General features: G+C 40.6%; 2 protein-coding genes across 2 annotated transcripts in view; both read left to right on the top strand.

Moving 5' to 3' along the window:
* Positions 1 to 22,175, top strand: part of LOC145777328 (transcriptional activator GLI3-like) — a 45,079-nt gene extending 22,904 nt beyond the window's left edge. Inside the window, exons 3-29 of the mRNA XM_082588685.1 lie at positions 181 to 282; positions 488 to 571; positions 862 to 960; positions 2,139 to 2,244; positions 3,288 to 3,484; positions 3,913 to 4,132; positions 8,279 to 8,458; positions 8,827 to 9,109; positions 9,391 to 9,457; positions 9,771 to 9,883; positions 10,548 to 10,697; positions 11,079 to 11,243; positions 11,769 to 11,933; positions 12,134 to 12,235; positions 12,981 to 13,164; positions 13,694 to 13,898; positions 14,091 to 14,289; positions 14,504 to 14,594; positions 15,190 to 15,340; positions 15,743 to 15,974; positions 16,253 to 16,387; positions 16,874 to 17,114; positions 17,784 to 18,442; positions 18,646 to 18,726; positions 18,882 to 18,971; positions 19,233 to 19,308; positions 19,813 to 22,175. Of these exons, the coding sequence (XP_082444811.1) occupies positions 181 to 282; positions 488 to 571; positions 862 to 960; positions 2,139 to 2,244; positions 3,288 to 3,484; positions 3,913 to 4,132; positions 8,279 to 8,458; positions 8,827 to 9,109; positions 9,391 to 9,457; positions 9,771 to 9,883; positions 10,548 to 10,697; positions 11,079 to 11,243; positions 11,769 to 11,933; positions 12,134 to 12,235; positions 12,981 to 13,164; positions 13,694 to 13,898; positions 14,091 to 14,289; positions 14,504 to 14,594; positions 15,190 to 15,340; positions 15,743 to 15,974; positions 16,253 to 16,387; positions 16,874 to 17,114; positions 17,784 to 18,442; positions 18,646 to 18,726; positions 18,882 to 18,971; positions 19,233 to 19,308; positions 19,813 to 19,967 (4,532 nt within the window). The 3' untranslated portion in view covers positions 19,968 to 22,175. The remainder of the gene's footprint in view (positions 1 to 180; positions 283 to 487; positions 572 to 861; positions 961 to 2,138; positions 2,245 to 3,287; positions 3,485 to 3,912; positions 4,133 to 8,278; positions 8,459 to 8,826; positions 9,110 to 9,390; positions 9,458 to 9,770; positions 9,884 to 10,547; positions 10,698 to 11,078; positions 11,244 to 11,768; positions 11,934 to 12,133; positions 12,236 to 12,980; positions 13,165 to 13,693; positions 13,899 to 14,090; positions 14,290 to 14,503; positions 14,595 to 15,189; positions 15,341 to 15,742; positions 15,975 to 16,252; positions 16,388 to 16,873; positions 17,115 to 17,783; positions 18,443 to 18,645; positions 18,727 to 18,881; positions 18,972 to 19,232; positions 19,309 to 19,812) is intronic.
* A 1,311-nt stretch (positions 22,176 to 23,486) lies between these two features.
* LOC145777149 (tRNA wybutosine-synthesizing protein 5-like) lies at positions 23,487 to 25,088 on the top strand. The gene has a single exon (XM_082588453.1). The coding sequence runs from the start codon at positions 23,512 to 23,514 to the stop codon at positions 24,451 to 24,453; it is 942 nt and encodes a 313-aa protein (XP_082444579.1). The 5' UTR covers positions 23,487 to 23,511; the 3' UTR covers positions 24,454 to 25,088.
* Positions 25,089 to 25,090: the final 2 nt, after the last annotated feature.

The raw sequence follows: 25,090 nt of genomic DNA, 5'->3' as shown, positions 1-25,090 counted from the left end.
CCTACATGCAAGTGTAACTTATTTTTCAAGTTTAAAATATACCTGGTACAAATTCAAAGCTGTTGCATATTCCAATTCTGAAAAAGGTTTCGTGATGGCTCAATAGTCAATATTTCTATTTTACTGGTAGTAGACTTTGTAGCAAGTTTCTTTCAATAATTTTGTTTGTTTCTTTTCCAGAAGATGATGAGAAACGTCTTCAGGTGCAAAACGCTTCCAGCAAAGGACGCAAAGGAGGCACAGTTAACGAGCCAAGGCCCCCAAGCTGTGGCACACCACTAGGTCAGTTGATGTTTGAAAGAAGATTGTTTGTTTTTCAGTTAATAACTTGGTAATCTCCTTGATTTCAATTGTTTGGAAACGGGTTGATTAATTATTCTCTTCAGCAGCACGTTTCCAATACATCTGTGACCTGCTCTGGGTGCAGAGAAAAATAAGTTTCTCAAAAGCGACCACCACTCACACTTTGACTATGTTACGTTGACAGGCAAAATTAAAGAAGAACAAGCGACGTCCACCACCACTGAAAACGATCCTGGATTTGAGAAGACTCCACTTCAGAAGCAGAAAAGTAAATTGCTGTCTATTGCGATCTGTCAATAGGCTTTGTTCAGTAACTACAGCACAAGTCATGTGTGTCCTGCTCCATGTTACAATGTGTTTAAACGCAAAGTGCGAGTCTCGTTCTAATCTAAAGATTACAAAGTCAGAACAGTGCACTGACCTAGAGTATTCCAACCATTAAACCAGTCTTTTTTGCATTAATTCAACGTAGACTGACATGTAATCAATGTAAGAAGGACGAATTTGCAGACTCAAATGTGGATCTCAGATTCTCAACAACCTTGTTTTGTCCACCAGGTAAATCAAAAGATGGGGAGTTTTTGAAGCCTGCCGATCCGACCACTCAAGCCCACACGTCCGCATCACAAACCTTTTTGTTCGGGACATCCCAACAAGGTAAGTGGCTCCGGGATCTTTGCTGATTGGTGGGAGGGTTCTTGGACTGAGAAAGCTTCTTTGAAAAATTGAGAACGTGTTTAGGCTTTGAACCACTGTCGTGACAATCTCATTCCGTAATTTTTCTTCAAAGCATGATTTCCCAAACAGCAAATCAATCGATTTTTATATGGATTCAACGTTAAAAAACGACTGGTTTGCTGTGTGGGTTGGTATCTTGGTATCTCCTCTCAGACATTTTTTCCCAATTCTCAGCAGAAACCATCAGACTGGAATCGAATTATTGGTAATTGCTGTCAAGAGATTCTCGCATGTAATTGTGTCTTTTCAACGCAAATTCGACGTCTAATGACGTAACAAGTACAACACTAAGAAAGTTTTTTACTTGTCTAATGTTCTTCATCATCGATCATTGCCTGCAGTTGCCGGTTGCGTGTGCAGTGAAGCGGGAAAATTATCACGGTGAGATCACAATACCCGACTATTACATCATTTTGACATGGGCAAACATGTTATTGACGAATTCAAAATTCAATTTCTAAAGTGTAACTTAGCTCAAGAAAAATTTTCTACGACAATCTGTGGGAAACATAAGCACTGAGGTTGTCTAGTTATAAAGATATATGGCACTTTCTATCATATTAGCGATATCATGTTTCATGAGGCCTTTTGATCCCACCGTGCGTTGTTGTGGTGTATGATGTATGAAGATGTGGTCGCACATTTTTTTTACCAAACAGACTCTTTTACTTTGAAAAATATATTGGAATAAAACAAAGAAAATTGTTTGATATGGATTAATTCACAAAAAATAGTAAATAAAATCTAAAAAAAGATTAAAACAATGAAAACTATCAATACTACAAAAAGTGCTCAATGCTAAGCAAAAAGGCAAAGCAGAGCAAATTAAATCAAATATAGTTATTACTATTTGAAGCCTTTAAAAATTGTTTCACCTAACGGATCATCAGAAGGTCTTATTCAAATAGAATCTTTTTGAATAAGACCTTCTGATGATCCGTTAGGTGAAACAATTTGTAAAGGCTTCAGATAGTAATTACTATATTTGATTTAAAAAAAGATTATGTACAAACAAAACAGGAAATTTAGAATTTGTGACCTAGATTTATTTGAGCACTTTCTTGACTTAGAGTCTTGATGACTATTTGTATTCACAGGGACAGACAAACTCATCCCCCAAGCATTGGGGTCTCACTTTTCCGGAGATCCTCAGTTTCGTGACGGGAGACATCCCTTTGACCCACGTTATATGCCCATGCTGACGTGAGTACTATGTCATGATGATGCTACAGCATCTAAGTTTAAAAGAGCTTTAAAACGCTTCAAAAGATTATTTCAGTTAATAATCACTGAACGCTATCCATGTTGAACAGGTGGGCTACGTTGCTCTTATCATCCCAAGTACAAGAGTATGCCACAAACAAAAAGTTTTAAACAAACGCTGTTTTCGGAATTGCCATTTGTTGCGCTAAGCTGGACTGACAATCCATTATCTGAAAAAAACATATCACAAGAAATGGATAGATTTAGTAGGCTACCCGCAAATACAACTGGTCAGTGGTTAGCGAAATACTCTGTCCCTTCAACGTTCTGCCTCGTTGATTTTTCGTCTTTGGAATTTGTTATTCAACCAATGGGAACCACATGGTAGAACATTAGTAATTGTTCAGCTTCATACACTTCTGCCAACAACTAGCCAACCTGCCATGTCGGAATTTTGTGGTGCGCTACATTCACTGTGGCCCATACACCGGCTAATTTCACTTATAATTGCCATTCGCCCAACCTTCCACTTAAACAGGTGATTCCTATAATCAAGGCCAGCTCTGATTACATTTGTACCACCCACATTACCGGCTGGATGGAGTGTAGTTTGTCAGCCATGAAATTTGTTTGGCAAAAGTTTTCAGTTTCAATCTTACATCTTTAAGTTTAAATACGTAGTGCTGACGGAATCTGATGATTTTTTTTTATTTTTAACATATCGCCGTAGCCTACACTGTTGCAGTGATTCTACAGTACTTCAAAAGTCCGTTTATTTATGATTGTTAATTGTTTCGTGTTTTTTCTTATCTTGTGTCGATTTTCGTCACTTTTTAAGACTCCATAAAATTTTCATTGTAGTCTTATTAAACAAAAAGTTCAACTTGGCAAATCATTTGATGACGAGACCACATCTCCTGACTATATGATCAAATTAGCTGATCACGAACATGAGTATCATGTGATCATGAGCATGATTGTGAGATTTTCATTGGTGCAGTCCAGGTCAGAATGAGTTAAAAACTTTGTGTTTGAATTTTTAGGGGCCAAGGCTTAGGTGGAAGTCCCATTTTATCTGATATTCCAATGATTCCTATCTCTCCCGATCCCATGTCAGGGATAGGAGGGTTAAATCCATTCAACCAAAACAATTTGGAGTTCTACATGGGCGGCTTCACTTCACCAACCATGTCGATGCTGTCACAAGCGAGGAACCTGAGCCCAAGACATTCCACTCAAGGCATGGAAGTTTTACGTTTACGAAAGTTTTTAAGTTTATCAAGAACAAAACGTCACAAAATAACCGCATGCGACACGCGATAATAAGAGGATTGTTTTTAAGGATAACGTGTGAGCACATTTTCCCTACGATCTGCCAAGTTTTCATCCAAATAATGGTTTGAATAGTTGATGAAGACGTAAAACAATTTTGCCCAAGCGTATAACATCATAGTCGTATGGACCAAAACATTTTGTCCATATACAAACGTTTTCGGCCATACTCATGTTAGCCGTTTTCAAGTAACCAACTGACTGATGTTCTTCATATGCTGTTCATATAAACATTTTGTGCTGGCGATACAAAACGTCGCCAAATATATTCATACGTTTGTTCGATGTGTACATTTGAGCTTTTTTAATCAATCAACAATCTGTTTCTGGTTTCAGACTTAGAGAAGATGAACAATCCATTTTACGGAGCTTCGTCTAATTTAGCACCTTCCCTTCCTGGTTCCCAAGGTCACATGACTTCACTTCCGGGTGGTTTTCCCACGCAAGGATTGAGCCCTCTAGCGTATTACCAGTTAATGCAGCAGCAGCAACGGTTGCTCGCCTCCTCACTCGACAAACCAGACGAAATGGGTCGCTTTCCAAGCCCTCTATGCAGGTCAGCAAACGGATTTTTAATATTTTAAAACTTTTATATTTCACATTACCCGTCACACGAAAGCTTCACCACAGATTGTCTTGAAATGTCATCATCGTTGTTTGTTGGAACAATGATGACGTGAAAATCCCTGTCGGTACGGGAACTTGTTTGGTAGCCACTTTAACAAGTCGAAATTCTGCCACTAAACTTGACTAGAATGAAACCGCCAACCAATCATAAGCTACGGTTTAAGTGACGTAAAAAATGGCGAAAAGAAGATGATAGAAAGCAAATTAAGTGATGGATGGACGACAAATGGCTCCTCGTGCCCCATCCTGTGAGTACCATCTGCCTTCAACTAGATGAGAAACGAAATTTGTCAACAAATAGCCTCCACCCGGACGGCACAGCTGCAAGGAGCAATTGATAAGTTTAGACGCCCCACCATTCTGCAGCTCAACATAGAAGGCTACACAACAAGCAAGACCAAAGTTGTGGAGCAGCTTGCCCATACCAACCAGGCACTCGTCATCCTCCTCCAGGAGACCCACTGCACCTCTGCAGATAGGCTAGCTATTCCCAACTACACGCTAGCCGGGTCTACCTTAAGCAGGAAGCACGACATTGCCACGTGTGTGCGTGAGAGCCTGAAGTGGACGTTTGTCGATCAATCTCCAACTGATGCCGAGATTGAGTGGGTGTGCATATGTATCTCAGACTACAACATCGTCAACATCTACAAGCCCCCACCCTCGCGAATGTTGCCATCATCCCTTCCAACGTTCCCCTCCCCCAGTCTCTACACTGGCGACCAACTGCCAGCACATTGACTGGGGCTACAACAACACAAACAGCGACGGAGAATTGCTGGCTGACTGGGCCTCTACAAACCATCTTGCCCTCCTATTCAACCCAAAGGAACCAGCCAGTTTCCACTCCGGCCGCTGGGGAACAGGGACAAACCCTGACTTGGCCTTCGCGAGTGTCGACAGTTCTCTTCCAGACAGACGTGTGCTTGAGAAGTTCCCGCGGTCCCAACACCGGCCGTCCCTCATCATCGCCCCAAAACTTGTGGCTCCTGTCCCGAGTTCACCGGTGAAGCGATGGAACTTCAAAAAATCCGATTGGAATCAATACAGCCTCCTGACCAATGAGTCTGCTGCAAAGTTACCATCACCTGAAACATGCAACTCAGACGAGGCATACCAGGACTTCTGCAATGCCATAATAACTGCGGCAAAGGCCACAATACCACGTGGCCATCGAACCAGCTATACACCATGCTGGGACTCTGAGTGTGAAGCTCTCTATCGCTCCTACTTAAGCGCCACAAGTGGCGCTGCTTCTAACACCGCCGCCACCAGACTACTTGAGCGGCTGGACACAAAGAAGCTTGAGCGATGGAACGAAGCTGTCCAAACCATCGACTTCTCACACTCAAGCCGCAAAGCATGGAGCATCGTCAACAACCTCACTGGGCGCTCAGCAAACTCCGCTCGTCAGTGCCCCGTTTCTGCTAATGCCATCGCTTCCCAGCTAGTGCAGAACGGGGTCTACAAGACAAAGGACCGCAAGGCATCCCGTCTTGTTGCCAAGGAAGTATCTGCCCTTTGGCGAGTGGAAACACCACAAGAGGAAGCAATCTCTGGAGACTTCACCCCAGAGGAATTCGCCACCGCCCTCCGCCTAGTGAAACCACACAAGTCTCCAGGGCCCGATAAGATCTGCCCTGAGCTTGTGCTCCATGCTGGCCATGCCCTAAAGTCCTGGATACGTAGATTCCTCTCTTCCTGCCTGCACCACCTCACAATCCCAAAAATCTGGAGAAGAGCTTTAGTAGTTGCGATCCCTAAGCCTCACAAGCCACCAGAGGACCCAAGGAGTTATCGTCCAATATCCCTCCTCTGTGTTCCTTTCAAGATCCTCGAAAGACTGATCTACGCATGCGTCAACCCAATCATCGACTCGCTCCTTCCAAAAGAGCAAGCTGGGTTTCGGCGCGGAAAATCCACCGTAGATCAGGTCACACTGTTAACCCAAGACATCGAGAATTGCCTTGAGGCAAAAAAGAAGGCCGGCGCTGTTTTTCTAGATCTTACATCTATGACACCGTATGGCATCGCGGCCTTACTTGCAAGCTGCTTCGCCTGCTTCCTGACCGACATGTGGTTCATATGATTATGGAACTTGTCAGGAATCGAAGCTTTACCCTCACCACCGGTAGCTTACGGCGAAGCAGACTGAGACGCCTGAAAAACGGCGTCCCACAGGGATCGGTCCTGGCTCCACTTCTTTTCAACATCTACACCCACGACCTGCCAACTACGGTCTCCGCAAAATATGCTTATGCGGACGACCTGGCTATTCTCCTCTCCGCAAAGTCGTGGGAAAATTTAGAAGACACCTTGAGCCAGGACATGAAAACTCTCTCAGCCTATCTCCAGAACTGGCGACTGAAACTCAGCGAAACCAAAACTGTGGCAGCAGCTTTCCACCTCCATAATCGGGAAGCTGATCGGAAGCTACACGTCCAGAACAACGGAAAATCTCTGTCCTTCTGCCCCGAACCAAGATATCTTGGGGTGACACTGGACAGATCGCTCACATACCGCCACCATTTGGTGTCACTGCGCAAGAAACTCACATCCGGCGTTGCGCTACTCAAGCGCCTGGCAGGCTCTAGCTGGGGGGCGAGGACTGACACTTTGCGTATAGCAGCCTTAGCCCTTGTCTACTCTTCAGCAGAGTACTGTGCACCTGTCTGGTGCCGCAGTGCTCACTGCCATAACATTGACACTGCCATAAACAGCGCCCTGCGCACAGTGACCGGATGCCTGCGTTCCACACCATTGGACAATCTCCTCATCCTCGCTGGCATCCAACCCGCTGAGCTTCGTCGCGAAGAAGCCACTCTGTCCCTCGGTCGACGGGCACTGGAGCTTAACCACCTTCTCCACCACAAGATCTCTGCTCTCCCAAACGAGTACCCCTGTCGACTGAAATCAAGACACTTATTCGTGGCAGCCGCTCAACTTCTTATCAACGAAGCTGATGTACAAGACATCTCTGCGGCTACTTGGGCGGACCATAAATGGAGTTCTGAATGGAAGTCAACCGCCACCAGACTCTCTTCGTTCATCCCCGACGCCGACACACGCCCCATCGGTCTAACACTACCAAGACAGGCATGGATGCGCCTTAACCGTCTCCGCACGGGCGTCGGGATTTTCCGCTCAACCATGCACCAATGGGGAATGGCTTCTTCCTCCTCCTGTGAATGTGGTGCCGAGGAACAGACCGCAGACCACATCATCAATGACTGCTCCATCTTCAAGCCACCTAACGGAGTGGAAGGTCTGCGTGTCATGGATGATGAAACCAAAGACTGGCTGCTCTCTAGCAGCCTTCCAGTGTAGTCCGGGAACATCGTGAATCTGGGGTGGTAAAAGGATAGACCCTCGGCCCCAGACGCTCACACGACGACGACGAAGTGATGGATTTTTTGTGAGCTGGTTGGCTTAGGGGTTAGGGTTAGGGCTAGAAGTAGTCATTTCATTGACGCGGGTTCGATTCCCACCACTGCTATTGCTTTTTTTTTTTCTGTAATTACCAAATAAAGTTCAAAACAAGCATTAACTCTCTGGATGAGTGCTAGAAGGGTCACAATTGGACGGTAGCCTCTTATAACATGTTCTGATTGGTTGGCGGTTGCATTGTAGTCATTCGCAGTGGCAGAATTTCGACTTGTTAAAGTGGCTACCAACTTGTTAAACTTTTGCAATGTGCATTATGCATTGTGTATATATACTTGCATATTTCAAACATGTACTATGCGGTGGGATGGTGCAACGGATAAGGCGTTGGCTTTCCAATTATGCAAACCTGGTTCGACTCCTGGCTTCAGCTGGTTGTTGAAAACACCGCTCACCTCTACCCAAGGTGTAACAAATTAGGTGGGCGTAGTTGCTGAAGTAAAGGCGGCCGAGAGAAAGGAACTGGCCACCCTACTCTCCTATTTAGCCAATTTTCCCTTTCCTTAGTGCCGAAGGCTTAGTACAATGAGAACCTTATCTTCTCATACCCGACACTTGAATCAAGTATGGGACCCCCTTTACCTTTTACAATGCTCCTGTTACTGACAAATAAGTTATTGATTGATTGCAGATCCAGAGCTAGAAAACGTCCATTGTCGATATCTCCCGCGTTTTCTGACAACTTAGACATCACAACAATGATAAGAACATCACCAAACTCTTTGCTCCCGTTCGGAGGACTCAACAGGTCCAGAAGTTCATCTGTAGCGAGTTGTGGAAGCTACGGTCATTTGGCTGCTGGAAGCATCAGGTAAATTCAACGAAGAAAGTTTTAGTTTCACAATCAAATCTGTTTCAATGTTTAAACCAGCAGATGAGTTTTTGTTCTAATTATTGCTACCACATCCCATGCTACATGCAAGGTGCATTTCTGAGGTGAGAACTGATTAAATAGTTTAGGGAATCGTCATTAGCCAACGAAGAATTAGACTAAGAATCTAATTTCCACCTATCGTCTATTTAGCCAATTTACCCTTTTGCTTTTTTGCCTTATGTTTATTTGTCCATTTATTGCTCTCTGATCTTAAGGCTTAGGAGTGTCTTTTGTGTTTAGCGAGCACGGAATTGATAATTATGTTTTCTTTTGTTTAAAACACTTTTCTATCTTTTCGGTTTCAGTCCAACTGGCTATCTTTCCGGATACAACACTTCTATGATGACGTCACCGCAGCATTTGCAGTTTCTTTCGCGACAAATGTCATTTCCGGGTCACACCGGAAATGGGCTTCCCACCAATCATTTAGCTGCCGCTATGGACAAAACCCCACCTGGGATGATCAATCCTTTCCACCCAATGGGTAATTCTTCGATGAACTTTCCGTCCCACATGGGCCTTCACCCTCCCGGAAAGAACCCACAAAACCCTTCCCATTTACTGCCTCAGAGCAGAAATGATAACAAGGTAGGTCGTCTAACTTACTTTACATTTAGTGGCTATTTTAATAACAACTGTTACTAGATCAAGTGCACGTTAACTTTGTTATAAAAACATCTAAAAAGTTGTCGTATAGTAATGCCTAATAAATAGAATAACTACTGATAAAAGTATATGATTTAATGTTAGACAGTATCGGCACATTTATTTTGCATGTATTACTGCCACCTCTCAGGTATTTTAGTACCAAATTCTCACATCTATCGTAGAAATGTCACGAATTTATAGAAACGAGTTTAATTTCACAGAATTCCAATAGAATGGGTGCAGAGCCAGTTAGTCCTTCTGTGAACTTGAACACCAACAACAACATTGGTGAGTAGGTTGGATAAGGGATCTAAACTAGATCTACTGTATAGTGAAATTTGATCTGGGTATTGCTGTTTATATTTCGATGATAATAAAGTTTTTTTATTCCTTATCCCTCATAATCATTAACAGTATTTGTGCTTGTCTATCGCTTTAAAAGCACTGACAAGAATAGTGATTTTTGCTTGCGGCTTGGCTTAAAATAACTGTGTGTATTCATTTTAATTTGTGCTTTTAAATAAAATCACGTTGAGTTATTTCATCGGATGGATGTCGAGCATCAACCTTCAGCTGATTGTCATAATCTTGTTATTTTTAGGGATTTCCCCCGCATCACAGGTTACCAATGACGATAATGACGTTGTATATGAAACAAATTGTGATTGGGAGAATTGCTCGTTGGAGTTTGACACACAAGAACAATTGGTCCATGTAAGAAGATATAATGTATACTGCTATAATGGGAACAACCATTTATAAAAAAGCTTATCATTATTTCATATTAATCATACTAAATAGTAAATACAATTTATTGCTTTCCTGTAAGCTTAACTTTGGGGGTGAGTCAACATGGTGAAAGGTGGACATCTTGTTCAAAAATACATTATTACATAACAATCCAATAAAGTTATACCGTGACAATCACCCTTACTACATCGGCAAGGGAGACACAACAATTTTATCAGTTATCTAATAGATAGTACGCACTCAAAGATCGCATCCTTGCCTGCATACCAATTTGTAATGCAAATGACTTCTTTTCTAAAATTAGAAAAAAGTTTCGCGTTACTCCTGAGAATCTCTCGCGGCACACAATTTGAGAAACACTGACTTGAAGCGAAATAATGTACAATAAATTTAAACACTGAAAACAAGGGATGTATTCGCTCTGAAGATGCACATTATCATAGTGCGTCATTCGTGAAACGTAAGTGAAGCTATAAAACAAGTTGATGCTTTGCCTTTACTTTTGTATGCCCTGGATAATTGCTGCAAATGCCTCCAGGTAAGATTCTTGCTTGGATCTCGGTCTTTCGATGACCATTGCTTAACTTTTGTTTTACTAAACATTTTACATAATTTTCTCCACCCATAGCACATCAACAACGATCACATACATGGGGACAAGAAAGAGTTCGTGTGCCGGTGGAAAAACTGTGCCAGAGACCAGCGTCCTTTCAAGGCACAATACATGCTCGTTGTTCACATGAGGAGGCACACAGGAGAAAAACCGCATAAATGCAACGTAAGATTAACTTTATTCTTTGTAACGTCACAAGTGTCTATGATACTCTATAATAAAGATGTGTGGAAGAGAAAAGAGCAACAGACCTGTCAAGAGACCGCGAACCAACTATTTTAGAGATTTTTGTTGTTTTTCAATACCAGCAACATACTGGCTTGCAGCTTACTTTGAGATCACTTCTTGTATGCAACTAAAGACGGAAGAACAATTTTTCATGACATTCAGAAAAACGTTAAAAAGGTTGAAAGTTGTTTTCTGTGACAATATGACTCCAGACAGGTTTTAAAAAAAAGTTGGTACAAAAATATGCTTTGACTATTGATCACAGCTTTACCACTAACTTATAACTAAACAAAATCTTGTTTGTTTTTCTTTCTGCAGTTCAAAGGTTGCTCAAAAGCTTATTCTCGATTGGAAAACCTGAAAACACATCTTCGTTCTCACACTGGAGAAAAGCCGTATGTTTGCGAGTACCCTTCTTGTAATAAAGCCTTCAGCAACGCTTCAGATAGGGCCAAGCATCAAAACCGAACTCATTCCAACGAGGTAATAACAAAATCAGTGATTCCATTTTTTTCTTCATTTAAGCCCCTGGTACCGGTCGAGGGTCTTACCCAAAGGTTTTCAACCGGAGATAAATTTATCCTTTGGGGTAATTTTGATTCATCAAGGGGTACATTTACTGAAAAGAAGAAAAGGCAGACTTGATAATACAACTTAAAATCTTGTCTGAAAAAAGCCAATGACGTGAATTTATCCTTGAACAGTCGGCAAATCGTAAACTAGAGTTAAATGTTGAAAACCTTTGCTATGCGCTTTCACTCCTTTATACTGCAGTTGTCGATGTTTCTTTACTGCTCCAGGAAAATACTGGAGAGCAGTTAATCTTTGGTCTTGCAAAATTGATGAGAAACTGCATTGATAGAAAACTTAAAAACTTCACTCGAGGCACCAAGACTGACAAAATTATGTTTTAAATTAGAAAGCAAGTTATTTTGGTTGAGCGTGCGTTCTTTTCAAAAAGAAGGAACCTTTTCATAAAACACCAAAAACATTATGCAACTTTTACAGAAACCATACGCTTGCAAGATCGCAGACTGCACGAAGAGGTATACTGATCCCAGCTCTTTACGTAAACACGTCAAGACTGTGCATGGCCCGGAAGCCCACGTCACAAAGAGAATGAAAGCGAACAGGGAAAGAGAGGAGAAGAAGTCAGAAGTGAATGTGAAACAGGTGATTGGAAGCAAAGCCATTACTGTGGGAAGCGGTAGAAAAACAGTCCTCTTTTACATTGATTCTATGTTTGCAGACGCTGAATCAACATAAAAAGCACAAATTTGCAGAAAAAGATTTGAAAAATAGTTTTAATAATAAATTCTTCAAATGTTTCAAAACAAAAAACGAGATCTAATTCATACATTTTGTCCATAAAGGAAGCCGGCGTCGAGAAAGAAAAGCGAAAACTAGAAAACGGAAATTCGAAGCAAAATTGTCAGCCTACTACTCGTCCAAATGGCCCAGCCTCTAATGACATGGCAAGTTATTACATGCATTGAAGGGATTAAACAGTTTTGTAAATCATATAAACAGATAGTTGACAACCGTCTGTTAGCCAAACATTTCATTAGTGGTTTTATAAAACTGTAAACGTGTTGTAAATGTGAGCACTCAGCAATAATGTTCAGTTCAAAACTTATGGACCTCTATGTGGGTGACTCCTGGGAGAATTTCGGATAAATTTGAAACTTACAGTATCAATGATGTTTCAGTTATAAGCTTGTTTGTTGTTGTCGCACCCAGGCACAGGGTAATTCTTGGACTACCATATGAAGGGTTGCCAAAGTCAAGCTTGCTGCAACAAGATGCACAACGCAAAGTTGCTGAATCGTAGAGTTTGTCATAACACTTATAGCGGTTAAAAGCTCCGGGCCCCCCGGGGTTGATGAAAGTCGGTCAACTCGATTCCGGAGAATCAAATCGTCATCATTCATCACATCCTGGCAAGAGCCTGGATACCATCGCCAATTGTCAGCATAGCCCAGTCTTTCCGCTGTGACGCTTTCGCTTTTCTCGGTCATTAACAGCAGCAATAGTTATCAACATATCAAAATAACTCCAAAGCTAGATGTAATAAGGATTATGCAGTATATCGTAAACTTTGTAAAATTACTGCGTAAACAATCGCATACAAAATGCATGAAATCGTTTTGTGAGTTGATCATATCTTGGACTGAGTTTGTGAGTAACTCACTTGTTTCATTTTCATTTGTATCCTCACAGAACCCTCCCAGCAATATGAATCCTAAAAGCAACCAATCATCGTACACCTCCGGGTCTGACGTCACCCCACACCATTCGCCCCACATGACGTCACAAAACAACGACTCCGGTGTTGACGTCAATGTTGGGGCCAATGAAGGGGACAGTGATGGAGACATTGTAGTCGATGAAAATCCCCTCCCAGGTACTTGATGTTATTATAGTTGTTCTATACTATCTATAGGGTAACAAGATTTTAAAGTACCGGACCGGTAGTATGTTTTTTTTCGAATTATTGAAGTACACTAGTTATAAAGAAAATACTAATTTTGAACCCTTAGCAATGTACCAAGACTTGTGTGAGAAGATTGCTCTGATGCCAAAAGGCTCTTCGATACAAAAAGTGATCAGTTTACAAATCAGAATTACATAAGTTACCATCAAGGGCAGATCAGCAAAGTAAATCAGTCAGAGAACTTAGAAATAAAAGTGGACACCACTTTAGTAAACTACAATGGCTACAGTTACAACTGTTCGATCATCATGGCCATCATTTGAATATTTTTGTTGAAAGTGCCAAAATCTGTAAAACATCAAGTGTCTTTTAATACAGGGCGGCCTCACCGGTCCACAGTCAAGTGGCCCATCGGGAAAGTTTCCAAATGCGGTGTGAGCTAATGCCCCTTTGATTGTCATTTCGTTTTGAATTTCAACGAACGAATTGTGTTTTCTAGATTCCACTTCTGGTGGAGTTGGTGTTCAAGCAAGAAGACGCGCCCACATCAAAACCTCTTTGGTCCCCCGGCACTTTAGTAAAAAGATGGCTACCCTGTCGATAGGTGGCGCGCCTTCTGATCGCATAATGGGAGATTACCCTTCTCGAACCGTGGAAGGAAGCAATATGATAAATGAAAGGCTCAACAAGCAAGGCAAGATATTTAAAGCTTTACATCAAGCTTTACATAGCATACGTAAACCGTTAACACTGGAACAGTTGTGAAAGACCACAAAATCTTCTAAGTATACACATCACTTTTAGAAATTTTTGCAGAAACAGGTAAAAAATTCAATGAACAAATTCATGTGTGTCCATTTTCATGTGTCCAACTGCCCTTGTTTAGGAATAATTGGAGGAGGAACCACGGAGGTTTCATCATCCATAAAAAGCAAGTTGATCCCGATGAAGAGCAATCCTTCCATCAACACTGGCTCGATGACCGGCCGTCGCCAGATGGCGCTCATCAACCAGGACAGGAGGGACAGCGGAACAGTGAGTGACGTCAGCAGAAAGTCGTCGATGACGTCACAAGGCAGCCGTAGAAACAGCCAGGTTTGTATTCAATGTTTGTTGCAAATGTAAATTTTTACGATATTGTAAATAGCCAACATACTGATGCGCATTAAGATTAAAAAAATGAAGGGGTGTACCAGCAAACATCTATGGGATTGGCCCATGATACAAGAGAAGGATCCACAGAGGATACAAACTGATATGCATAAATCTTTATTCACTTACTGATGCGCATGTTTGAATATTCTTGAAGATGTCTAACATGGGAATCAATGTCGCCGGATCGTATGACCCAATATCACTGGATTCCTCGAGAAGATCAAGCTCGAACTCAGCAGTGACAGGTACGACTGGCGGCTGCTATGAGTTTAATGTGAGTTTTTTTTTTACATTTTCACTAGGGTTGGACTATCCAATATCCGATTTTTTCATTTACATGTCGTGTGTAGACACATTCACAATGAACTGCATGATAGTTACATGATTTTGTAAGCCACTATTTATGTGAATTTCGGAAGGGTGGTAGTCTGATTATCGTTTATTATCTGGTTAGCCGGTTAGCTAAAATGTCAATGTCCGGGTATATTCGTTATCCAAATAGTAAAATTTATTGATATCCGAACTGACTCTAATTGCTACCAATGACGAAAGTGATAACACCCCACGGTAGCTGGCTTTGTTGCAAACGTTTATGATTAAGCTAGCTGCCAAAGCTAAGCAGCTTCGTGCTTTTTATTGAATTCTGTAGCACATTACCTCTTACAAGTTGGCTACATCTTATATTAGGCTTTCTGTATATCTTCAATTATATTTATTTGCGCGTTTCTAAAACTAAATTTGTTTAAAATGTTCGATCTTGCTTTGGTACAAACTTAAAAAAAGTGATTTACAAAAATTACACAAAAAAGTTAGATGTTTATTTACCAGCTTGATTTGCAGGCCCCAGGCACTCTGCTTCTAACTCAAACGCTCCTGAAATAGACTCATACGAGCTACATAGGCTCAGGTCTACATTCAATGAACTAACGGGGCGTCCTCCTCCAACACCAATTAGTGGAGAGTCGTACTCGAAAGGTCAAATGTCACGATGGTAAGTTGAAAGACAGGAGTAGGTGTTTGCTTTATTTTGTTTCCAACCAGGGCTCACAGTTTTCAAGGTGGTGTGGTCATGGCCATGGCAACCTATACACACGGCTGTGTAGCTAGGATTTTGAGCGCCATGAAACAACGCCCCAGTGCATTGCTGTAGGTAGTGAATTTCATGTATTTTTATATTACACCCAAGAACATACATTTTCTCACCTGTCTACCTTTCTGAATGCACAAAATCAAAGTGAAAGTTTAGCGATGAATTCAATGGTCATCCACAAGGACATAAAAGTTCCTCGAAGCTGTTTGATGCATTTTCATTTTCCTAATAGAATCAAGTTTAATTCTGTCTCTTCATTACTCAATGAGTTAAATTGATGTTCTTATCGATATCTTCTCTCAGGCATAACGAGGATGACCGCTACCGCGTTCCTAGCAGTCAGGGTATAGGGCACCCTCACTCGGGGACTTTCCATTCCCCTCAAGCGCAAATGGGGCCACCTCACCCACCCGATCAAACTGTGAGGCGACGGAGCGAAGGGGCGTACACGAGATCGATTCGAACTCCTCAGCCGGCTGACATGCAGGGCCACACCACAAGAAGGGCCAGTGATCCAGTGAGGAAAGTCTCGCAGGTGAAAAATGGTGCACCTTTGTGTGACTAATTTTTTATTTCATCATATTTTTTATTATTAACTATTCCGGGACGAAAAATAAAGTAATAGCTGCAACAGGCGTTATACAGCATGAGTGCATGCCAATACACCAGAAAAGATATGAAGACCTTGCAGAGTTTGACATGATCGTGAATGTGCAAGACTGAACTAACTACATGTAGCGTTTGGAGAGGTTAGAAGCATCATTGTTAATTTAGCAATGATCCAATTGTGATCATTCGCTATTCGTTTTCCAGATGGATCCAAACAAACTCCCGAGCGTCCAGCGGCACAACAGTTGGAATAACATGACCCCACTTCCAGGGATCAGAGGAAGGAGCAGTAGCCAAGAGCAAACAAATCATTGTGTTCCCAGGAATCCAAACACTCAGGTGTGTGACATAACAATGTTTTTGCTGGAAAGTAATTTATGGTCAACTTACTTTCCAAACAGTCGACAACAATCAGAGCCACCGAGACTATTCTTTATTTTGATATAAGTGAATGGTGAAAGTGATCACATGAAATGCAATGATATAATTGTTATACAGTTGTAATGACAATATGAATAATATTCACTCAAGGCCATCTGTATAGAAACCCATTTTAGCATGAGTCTAAAATTTCATACCGAGAAGGGCAAATATAAGTGAAATTACTTCACAATGTAGATTTTAACGACCTGTTTGTGAAGTAATTGTGAAATAGCAACGATCATGCTGCTAAAAGCGAAACTAGTTCAATTGCATAATTGAAATTGAGAGACTCCTTTATCATATTTATAATGGGAATGTGTTTTTGATGCAAAAGATGAGCAAACATTTCGTACTTGTTCTGTCAGTTACGTTGACTACTTACTAACTGATAATTGTATGTAGCAACATGGAGGCGCGGAAAGTAATGGAAACTACTTCAGCAACGAGAGTAGTTATCAAATGAGTGGAAGTAACATGGCTTTACATCAACCTCAAGCCCCCCATCAACCGTATTGTCATCAACAACATTACCAACCGCACGGTGGGGTTAACGAGCACATATTAATGGATAACTTAAACGCCGACATGAGGGCAGGCACTCAGCCAGGAATGGAAGACATGATTAAAAACCAACCGCCTTACGGTAATCTACTGGTTATTTATATGTGATTGTATCTCTAAGCAAGAAAAGTTTGTGGATATGTAAACAAAACAAGGCTGTGAAATCGGAGGGATTTTGGCGTGTCCTGACTCGGTGTCGGCTGGTTATACTGTATACCCATGAGTCGGAGTCGTTTTTCGTCCGACTCCACAGCCGAGATATAAACTCTAAGATAGGCGTCGTCTTCAAGTGGAGTCGAAGTTTATTATGACGATATTGACATCTCATTATCTTATTACGTTTTGTAAGATTAAAATGTAGTATGACACTTCACTGTTTTTTTAATTACAATGCGGAAGTGGTTTTCGCTTTGGAGAGATTCGTTGGTGTCTATTATTGACGATGCTCTGCTTCTAGTGCGAAATACGTGTTTGTAAATAAATGTAAGTGAATAAATGTTTGTAAATAGATGTAAGTTGCTAGTTGAAACCGAATAAATTAGTAAGTTAGTCATTTGTAGAAGTCAGTGTGCACCTTCTGGCAGACAGTTTGTGCGGTCAGACGTTTGCTCAGTACAAGCAATTTTTTTATTACAATTTTGAGTTCAGTTTCAAATTTCTATTTTTGGTCGTCGATAAATGTATTCTATCTTACACATGTCTTGTTGTCTGTACTTTATTTTTGGTTTTATCAGCGAACCTCGGTTTTTAGGTAACGTGATGTCACCCAACGGCAACAATGACGTCACTCATCCATGCACAATGCCGCAAGGTGGATACGCGTCAATGAACACACCGCGATCATTCCAAAACTCATCTCATCCAATGAACCAACCAATGAGAGGGCACCACATCAACAGTGGGCAGCCCCAAAGACAATACAACAACGCGCATGCGCAAATGAACCCAGACGTCATGTACAATAATGCACAAGTAAACAGTCACATGATGATGCAACAAACTGCGATGATTCAGCAAAATATGGCTTGCAACAGCATGAGTCAGCATTATTCCAACTACGACAATTGTCCGGACTCGTACCAGGCATACAACCAGCAGATGGCGCAAGTGAACATGAGGCAAGCCGTGCATAACCACGTCAACTCGTCAGCCAATCACAACCAACCACTTGGCAACATGTACCAGCCCCAGAACAACAGCCTGTCCCAACGTAACCCAACGGCTCCTAGCAACGGACCGGTCACCCCTCGTCCCCCTAGTAACAGCAGTGCATCTCAGCAAAACCGATTGCGTTTGGCCAGACTACGTCATGCAGGTTCGACGTCAGCCGTGACGTCATCGTCTGCAAATAGTCCCCCTGGCTCACAGCAAGGGGGCTCCAACCGTATCAACTGCACCCCGGATGCTCAAGTAAGTTCATGAAATTATTACTTGATTTCACATTACCTCACGTAATTTTTATGTGTTCACTTGTCTGTTCAGTTCAGTTTCACCAGGGCTATATTTACACTCATGTGTTTTTTCTCAAGTAAACTTTTATCATCTGGTATCAGCTAAGTTCACTTAATAGCACCGTGGACGTTTGTTATAATACTTAATTTAAAATCTTTCAGATTCCTGATGAATTTTTGCAACAAGAATTCATCGACAGGATTCCAGAGTTGCAACCCGAGTTGATTGGCGGCTCCAGTCAGGTGAGTGGAAAACAGGAAACAGTTTATCTTGTGAGGCCGGGTGCTCCACTCCGAACCAATGCTGTTAACGCATGACCTGGAGCAGAGAGGCAATTTCCATCTCGTATCGACTGAAGTGCAAGTGTTAAAAATATTAATGTCTTAATTTATTGCAGACGCCTTCTCACGTAAAAATGCCTGCTGATAGTACAACAGGACCCGATGGTGATGCTGGTGAGTCTATGATTGGTTTGTCTAACCTCCAAGTTCATAAATATTATTATAAGGCTTCGTTTGGATCTTTCCTAGATATTTCGTGCAACAAAATGTAATCTTTTGTTGGCTGATCGAAGAAATTGATACAAAACGTATCAACTTTTGATAATGGAGCTTTTCTTTGTTCTTGAGGCAAAACCCAGTTCAAGAACTACGTGGTTTATCTTACTGCTTGCAAGCTTTGTTATAAGAACTTTAGTTCAGCAATACTTTGTAATATTATTAAATTATTCACCAATGGTCCAGGTGAGGACAATGATGACGCAATGAGCGTAACAAACACTGACGTCACATTGCCACCAATGTCAGCATTTTCATCACGACTGGGTAAGTTTCCATGCTCTGCCATAGTTTAGTTAGTTGTTACGTCACAATGGTGGTAAGTAGGAAGAACGCCTAACTCAGTGATGTGGTCACGCGATGATGACGTGGAAAGTAATTTTGACATTTTCAATGTTGGATTTCGAGATGTGGTCATTCAGTGGTAGCCAGTACACATTAACACAGTCCTCGTTTCTGTAATCTGTAATCCAAGGCCCAAGCGTTTCTGTAGTCTAAACCGCAGTTTATTGACCATTTGAATGCAACGACATTTTGTCGAAACGAAAAGGAAATTAATCGAAGCAATGTTTCGAACAATAAAAGACGCAAATCTAACGCTTTCGGTTTCCACCTTAACAATAGTCCGATAAAAAAAAACATCAAAAATTGAAGCAGAGTCGCCTGACAAAGCTGTTTTCAAGGCCATGTGGTGATACAAAACGTTTTCGTTCCACAAAGTGTAAATCACATCATGACGCTTGTGGAATGTTACACCGTCTTATTTTTCAGCAACTCCTCTCCTGAACAATCGTTATCCTCTTCAACATCCAATGGCTGGGAGTCAACGACCCACATCCAACATGGCAATCAACAGCATGAGCTCCATGCTCTCCACTCTAGAGGAAGAGAACAAGTATCTCAATATGATCCCTCCATCCCAGTGATGCAAGAGTCTTTAGCATTGGACTCTTCTTCCGTTTACAGTCGCTCCTTTCGCTCCAACTCGCTAAAATAATAGGCCAACTGCAATAAATTGACGTCAGATTACGTTAAAATTGCGTTGGTTAGAGCGCAAGTGTCTGATTAGATGAACTTGTGCGGAACAAACCAAGAAACTGTTTCCTTGAAGAAGCATTCACTTGGCGTCATTCAATATTCGTTGTTTCTTATAAAAAGCAACGTAAATAGACGTAATTTTGATCAGAGCTTCTCACTTCGAGCTGTTCGCTTTGTTTTTCCAACTCCTGCAACAAAAAATGACCGTTTTTACATTGTTTAAGCATCTACTGACGCTTCTACGATGCAAACAAGGACGACTTGTAGCTTGAAAAAATACAATTATGAAGTGTCTTGTTCTTTCACTTACGTTTAGTGAGTGTAGTGATATTGTAAGTCAAGAAAATTGTTGTTTTATATTGTTTCTACATTTTACGACGGTCCAGTTGCATAAATGCCATTTTATTGCCAATCACGACAACAGCCAAGAAAACAACATAACTGCCTTACTGAAATGAAAACAATCACAGTTTCCTGCCAAATGTTTATTGCTGCTTGAGATATGTTCCAGTTTCAATCGCGTTCTCACGCAGTTGTGTGCTATTTCCTGCCTTGTTTTCTAATATTGACATTTTATTTTACCTATTTTTGTAGTTACGTTCAAGTTTAACACTCAGCCAGCAAGATAATTCCTTCTTACATCAATTTAACATCTGCCAATGTTGAATTAATGTATATTAAATTAAAATACTAGCTGAGTGTAATACTTGATCAATAAAACTAATGATGGCACATCAAGTTACAACAATAAGTTGCACTTTTTACGTAGTTTCAACGTCCTTGAACATATCATAATGTTACAAGGAGATCAATTTCTTTTTGCTGAATCTGCCTCATTTAACCAAACCCCACCAAGGCCCAGAACCTTCTTGTCACAATATTAACGCCTGACAAGGTTCGTATCTCCAAGTTGAGAATTATTCTGCAGTGCATTTCACTACTGAACCTGTTGATTATTTTTCATCTCGGGGTGCCAATGAATAGCCTATCTACGCTTTTATACTATTTCGTTTGTATTCCCTCCCCAGCCATCAAATGTCGTTTTTCACGTTGAATAAAAATACAAACGATCAGCCATTGCTTAGGGCCACCGCATATTGTGGTACGCATTTGGGAATTTATTTTGGGCGTATGCTTTCAAAGTAGGCTAATGATTTTGTACTCAGGCCGACAACTAGGCTAATGACTGAGGCAACAAACCTCAAGACATGACGTCGTTAACGTAATGACTGCAAATCATTTGATTATTTTGATGAAGTGAAATTTTTGGAACACATTTGTGCAAAATTTGATCATTGTAGCCTACTGTTGATGTTTGTAACAGTTTCAAACAGCGTATAGTTCCAAATTTAATTGATAGTATTGTTGCTTTGCCAATCCTTTGTGCAGATTACTTTGGGCGCCAGTAATCATATACATTAGTGGTGCCATTGATTTTTTAAGTTCTACATTTAGGCTATTTCAATGCTCTGTCATTACCATCAAATTCCCACGTTTATATGTAGGCTACATGTCTATTGACCGAAAAGCAACATTATAATAACGCAAAATGCTTTACTGATGCTTGTTACAGCTTTAAAATTCGCAAGCTTGTTTTGTAGCCTATTATCCGTTGCGGATGACCATTGGGGCAACCTCCGCAAGAAAAGTTTGTCAATTTTGCATCGGTTTATTGTGTAGTGTAAATTTAGCTGATCCTAGTAGGCTATACAACCCTCGCTGCATCCAGCGAAACGCTTCATTACGAAAAAATTGGAGTTTGATTTAAGTTGAGGCTACACAGTTTTTCGGTTTCCAGATATTGCATTCTCATCATCATCATTAAGTTCCTTTCTCTCGTCGAGGGTTGGAGACAATGAAGCGCCAAGTTTCTCTGTTGTGAGATTTTTCTTTTGCATTCTAGGCTACCTGTTTTTTTTCAACGATTTTGTGTTGAAACCGATACGAAACATCATTGGCAGTAGTAGATCAACGCTTTCCAAGATATTGCTTCGAATTAGTCAACTGATATTGCTGAATGATTTGCCTGCTTATATTTTTATCTTTACATGCTGTACCTTTGTGTATTATTGTCGCAACGATTACACAGTTTGTCCAACAATCCAAATGTGTCCTGGGATGGGGTGTAAGTGTTACCAACGTAAAAATGTGAAAGACATTTTTAATGGGTTGAGGAGAGGAAGCGTTTAGGTTGTAAACGTGAAGGCATAATGCTAGGTCTGCAGAACAGGCAGAATATTTTATAATGTGGAGCTGCAGGCAGAAGCTAAAATAAAAACGCAGTGAAAACTTTTGGAGACACAGTTCAATCATTTTGGTTTATTGGTTTGAAAAAGCGTGGGTGATTTACCTTGTGAATTGGAGGTCTAATTGTGCTTATGGTTTTAATTAGGCCTCTAAAATCTCACAAAAACACTGATTAAGAATCGAAAAAGCTTTTTCCGGATGAAATGTAGGCTACTTCCAAACTATCTTGCATCTTTAGAGACTGTAAGAAGTAGTACTAGGCGACATGATCACCTCACATAGTGTTGCATGACTTTGACAACATTGTGCGGATCTCAGATCTGATGTATTTGTGTTATAAAAACGTGAACCTCTTTTGAAAGTTTATGATAATTTAAAAAAAATGAAAAGGCAACTTGCAAGCAAGACTGTATGAGAAAAAATTTGAAAACAGATTTTCCCAAGCAAAGAACGTGGACGGTGGTCGTTGCGCGAAAAAAAAATGGTGGTCGTATTCAGTTAAACAATCAGACGAGAAAGTAGTGATTTAAATAGTTCTTGGCACTAGACCAGTACAGTAGCTATTTTAGAGGGGCATCTATTCATGTCGGTGATCTGCATTTTAGGCTGGTTTGGTTTGGTTTTGAATCTTTATTCTCGGACTGACAAAAGCCTTGATTGATTATTCCTGGTACTGGTAGTTTCACATAGTGTACTTGTACGGGTTCTTGACACAGAGCCGGTTACAGAGATTGGCAGAGTGAAGTCTTCCAATTGTTGAAGTGTTGTTGCCAGGGAATTATTCCATCCACTAGTTGCCGCTGAATGGAGAGCAGTCCTGAAGTGCGTTGCTCAAGCGCACACCCTGAGAGTCGAACTTGTGCCTGTGTGATCTTGAGCCGGACGTCTAACCACTGGGTTAATGCGGCAGACCATTTAGTGTTTAGGGAAATATGTAGCCTGGCATAAAGTTGCGAGCAGCTTAAAAGCAACAAGTCTCCATTTTTAGAAAAAAAAGTGCTTGAGTCGTTTAATAATAACCAGAGCCACAACTTCTGTGCAGCAGCTACAACTTGATAGGTACGTGCTATTTGAAAACATAACAAAAAGTACCGATGTAACTTTGTGTGTAAAAAAGCTAATACATAGCGACTGTTTACAGGTTACAGTACTAGAAAATATTGTTTAAGCTTAAGAGGTTGCTTTATGGATTCTAAGTTATTGGTCGAAATAAAATATAATGTTAGTTCAAGTGAGTTTGAATCACAAATTCAAAGACTAAGAAAACCTTGCATTCTGAAAGGCTTAGATATTGGACCATGCAAAGAAAAATGGACAGTAGATTATCTTTGTCAGAAAGGAGGGTCGAAAGCTGCGAGTGTGCATGTGTGTGATACTCCACAAATGAACTTCGTCAAAAAAAATTATTCTTATAAAACATTGCCATTTTGTGAGTTAGTGAAACGTGCTTCTGAATCATTACATACTGGTACTGATTATTTTTCTACCCCAACTGAATATTACTATTTTCGTTCTTTGGGTGAAGACGCAAGAAGAAAACCATCCAATGTTGCAGAACAATGGCCAGAGTTTAAAAATGACATAATTTTTCCGGATTTTTTTTCCTCAGAACAGTTCTTTTCCAGTGTTTTTCGTATTGCTTCTGCCGGGCTGCAGTTGTGGACACATTATGATGTTATGGATAATTTGTTGATCCAAGTGAATGGGCGCAAGCGTGTTATTTTGTTTCCACCTTCTGATGCATTAAATCTATATCTCGATGGAGATAAATCACTTGTAATGAACGTTGATACTCCTGATTTAGAAAAATATCCTAAACTGGCCAATACAAATAAATATGAATGCATTTTAGAGCCAGGAGATATCTTATTTATTCCTGCTCTGTGGTTCCATAATGTAGTTGCTCTCGAATTTGGTGTAGCTGTAAATGTATTCTGGAAAAACTTGAATTCTGATCTGTATGACAAGAAAGACCCTTATGGCAACAAAGACTTGATCCCAGCCTCCAGAAGCATGGATATATTAAATCGAGCTGTTAAAGTGCTTAGTGAATTACCTAATGAATATAGAGATTTTTATGCACGTAAAATGGTTTCTCGTATTGAAAGTACGAGTTATTTGCAATAGCCTTTAGAAAGATTCTAACCCCCTTTAAGCAAATTTTTTATATAATATTTCTGAAGTTTGTGGTCTTGTAAATTTGTCAAAAATACATGTGAAAAACAAGGGTTTTGTGCATTGTTTGTTTTACTAGTGAAGTGCAAATCATTTTGATAGATGGTATGCATTGATATCATTCTGGATGTCTTTCTCAATTAGTACCGTATTGTCTTCTTTGAGATGCAAGACAGGCATTTATTGGTTCTTTCTTATTTTTATGTTTCAACCCTTTTATTTATCGGTATTATTATATTAAAATCATTGTTGCATGTTTGGCAAAAAGCTGCAATTTAAATTTTTTGCCTTTTTGTCAAATTACTTTTCAAAATTTTCATCAGGGAAGCATTTGGTTCAGAGATTTATTGTTTTAAGAAACATTTGCTCTGTTAAATGTTTCAGTAATTTTTAGAGAAATGAGCATTGCACAAGGAAAAGTGATGATATAAATTATAATACAAAACATTTTACCACACCTTAATAACAAACCTGTTGTTGAATCAGATTAAATTCAAATAGCCTTGTCAGTAAACATTTTTTCCACCATTTACTGTTGTATATTTATATTACTATCACTGCCTCGTCTTTCAACTATGTCTTTTAATTC

This window comes from Aplidium turbinatum, chromosome 9, assembly GCF_918807975.1.
Source record: "Aplidium turbinatum chromosome 9, kaAplTurb1.1, whole genome shotgun sequence".
In the NCBI taxonomy this organism is placed as follows: Eukaryota; Metazoa; Chordata; class Ascidiacea; order Aplousobranchia; family Polyclinidae; genus Aplidium; species Aplidium turbinatum.
This window is presented reverse-complemented; position numbering and strand designations above follow the sequence as displayed.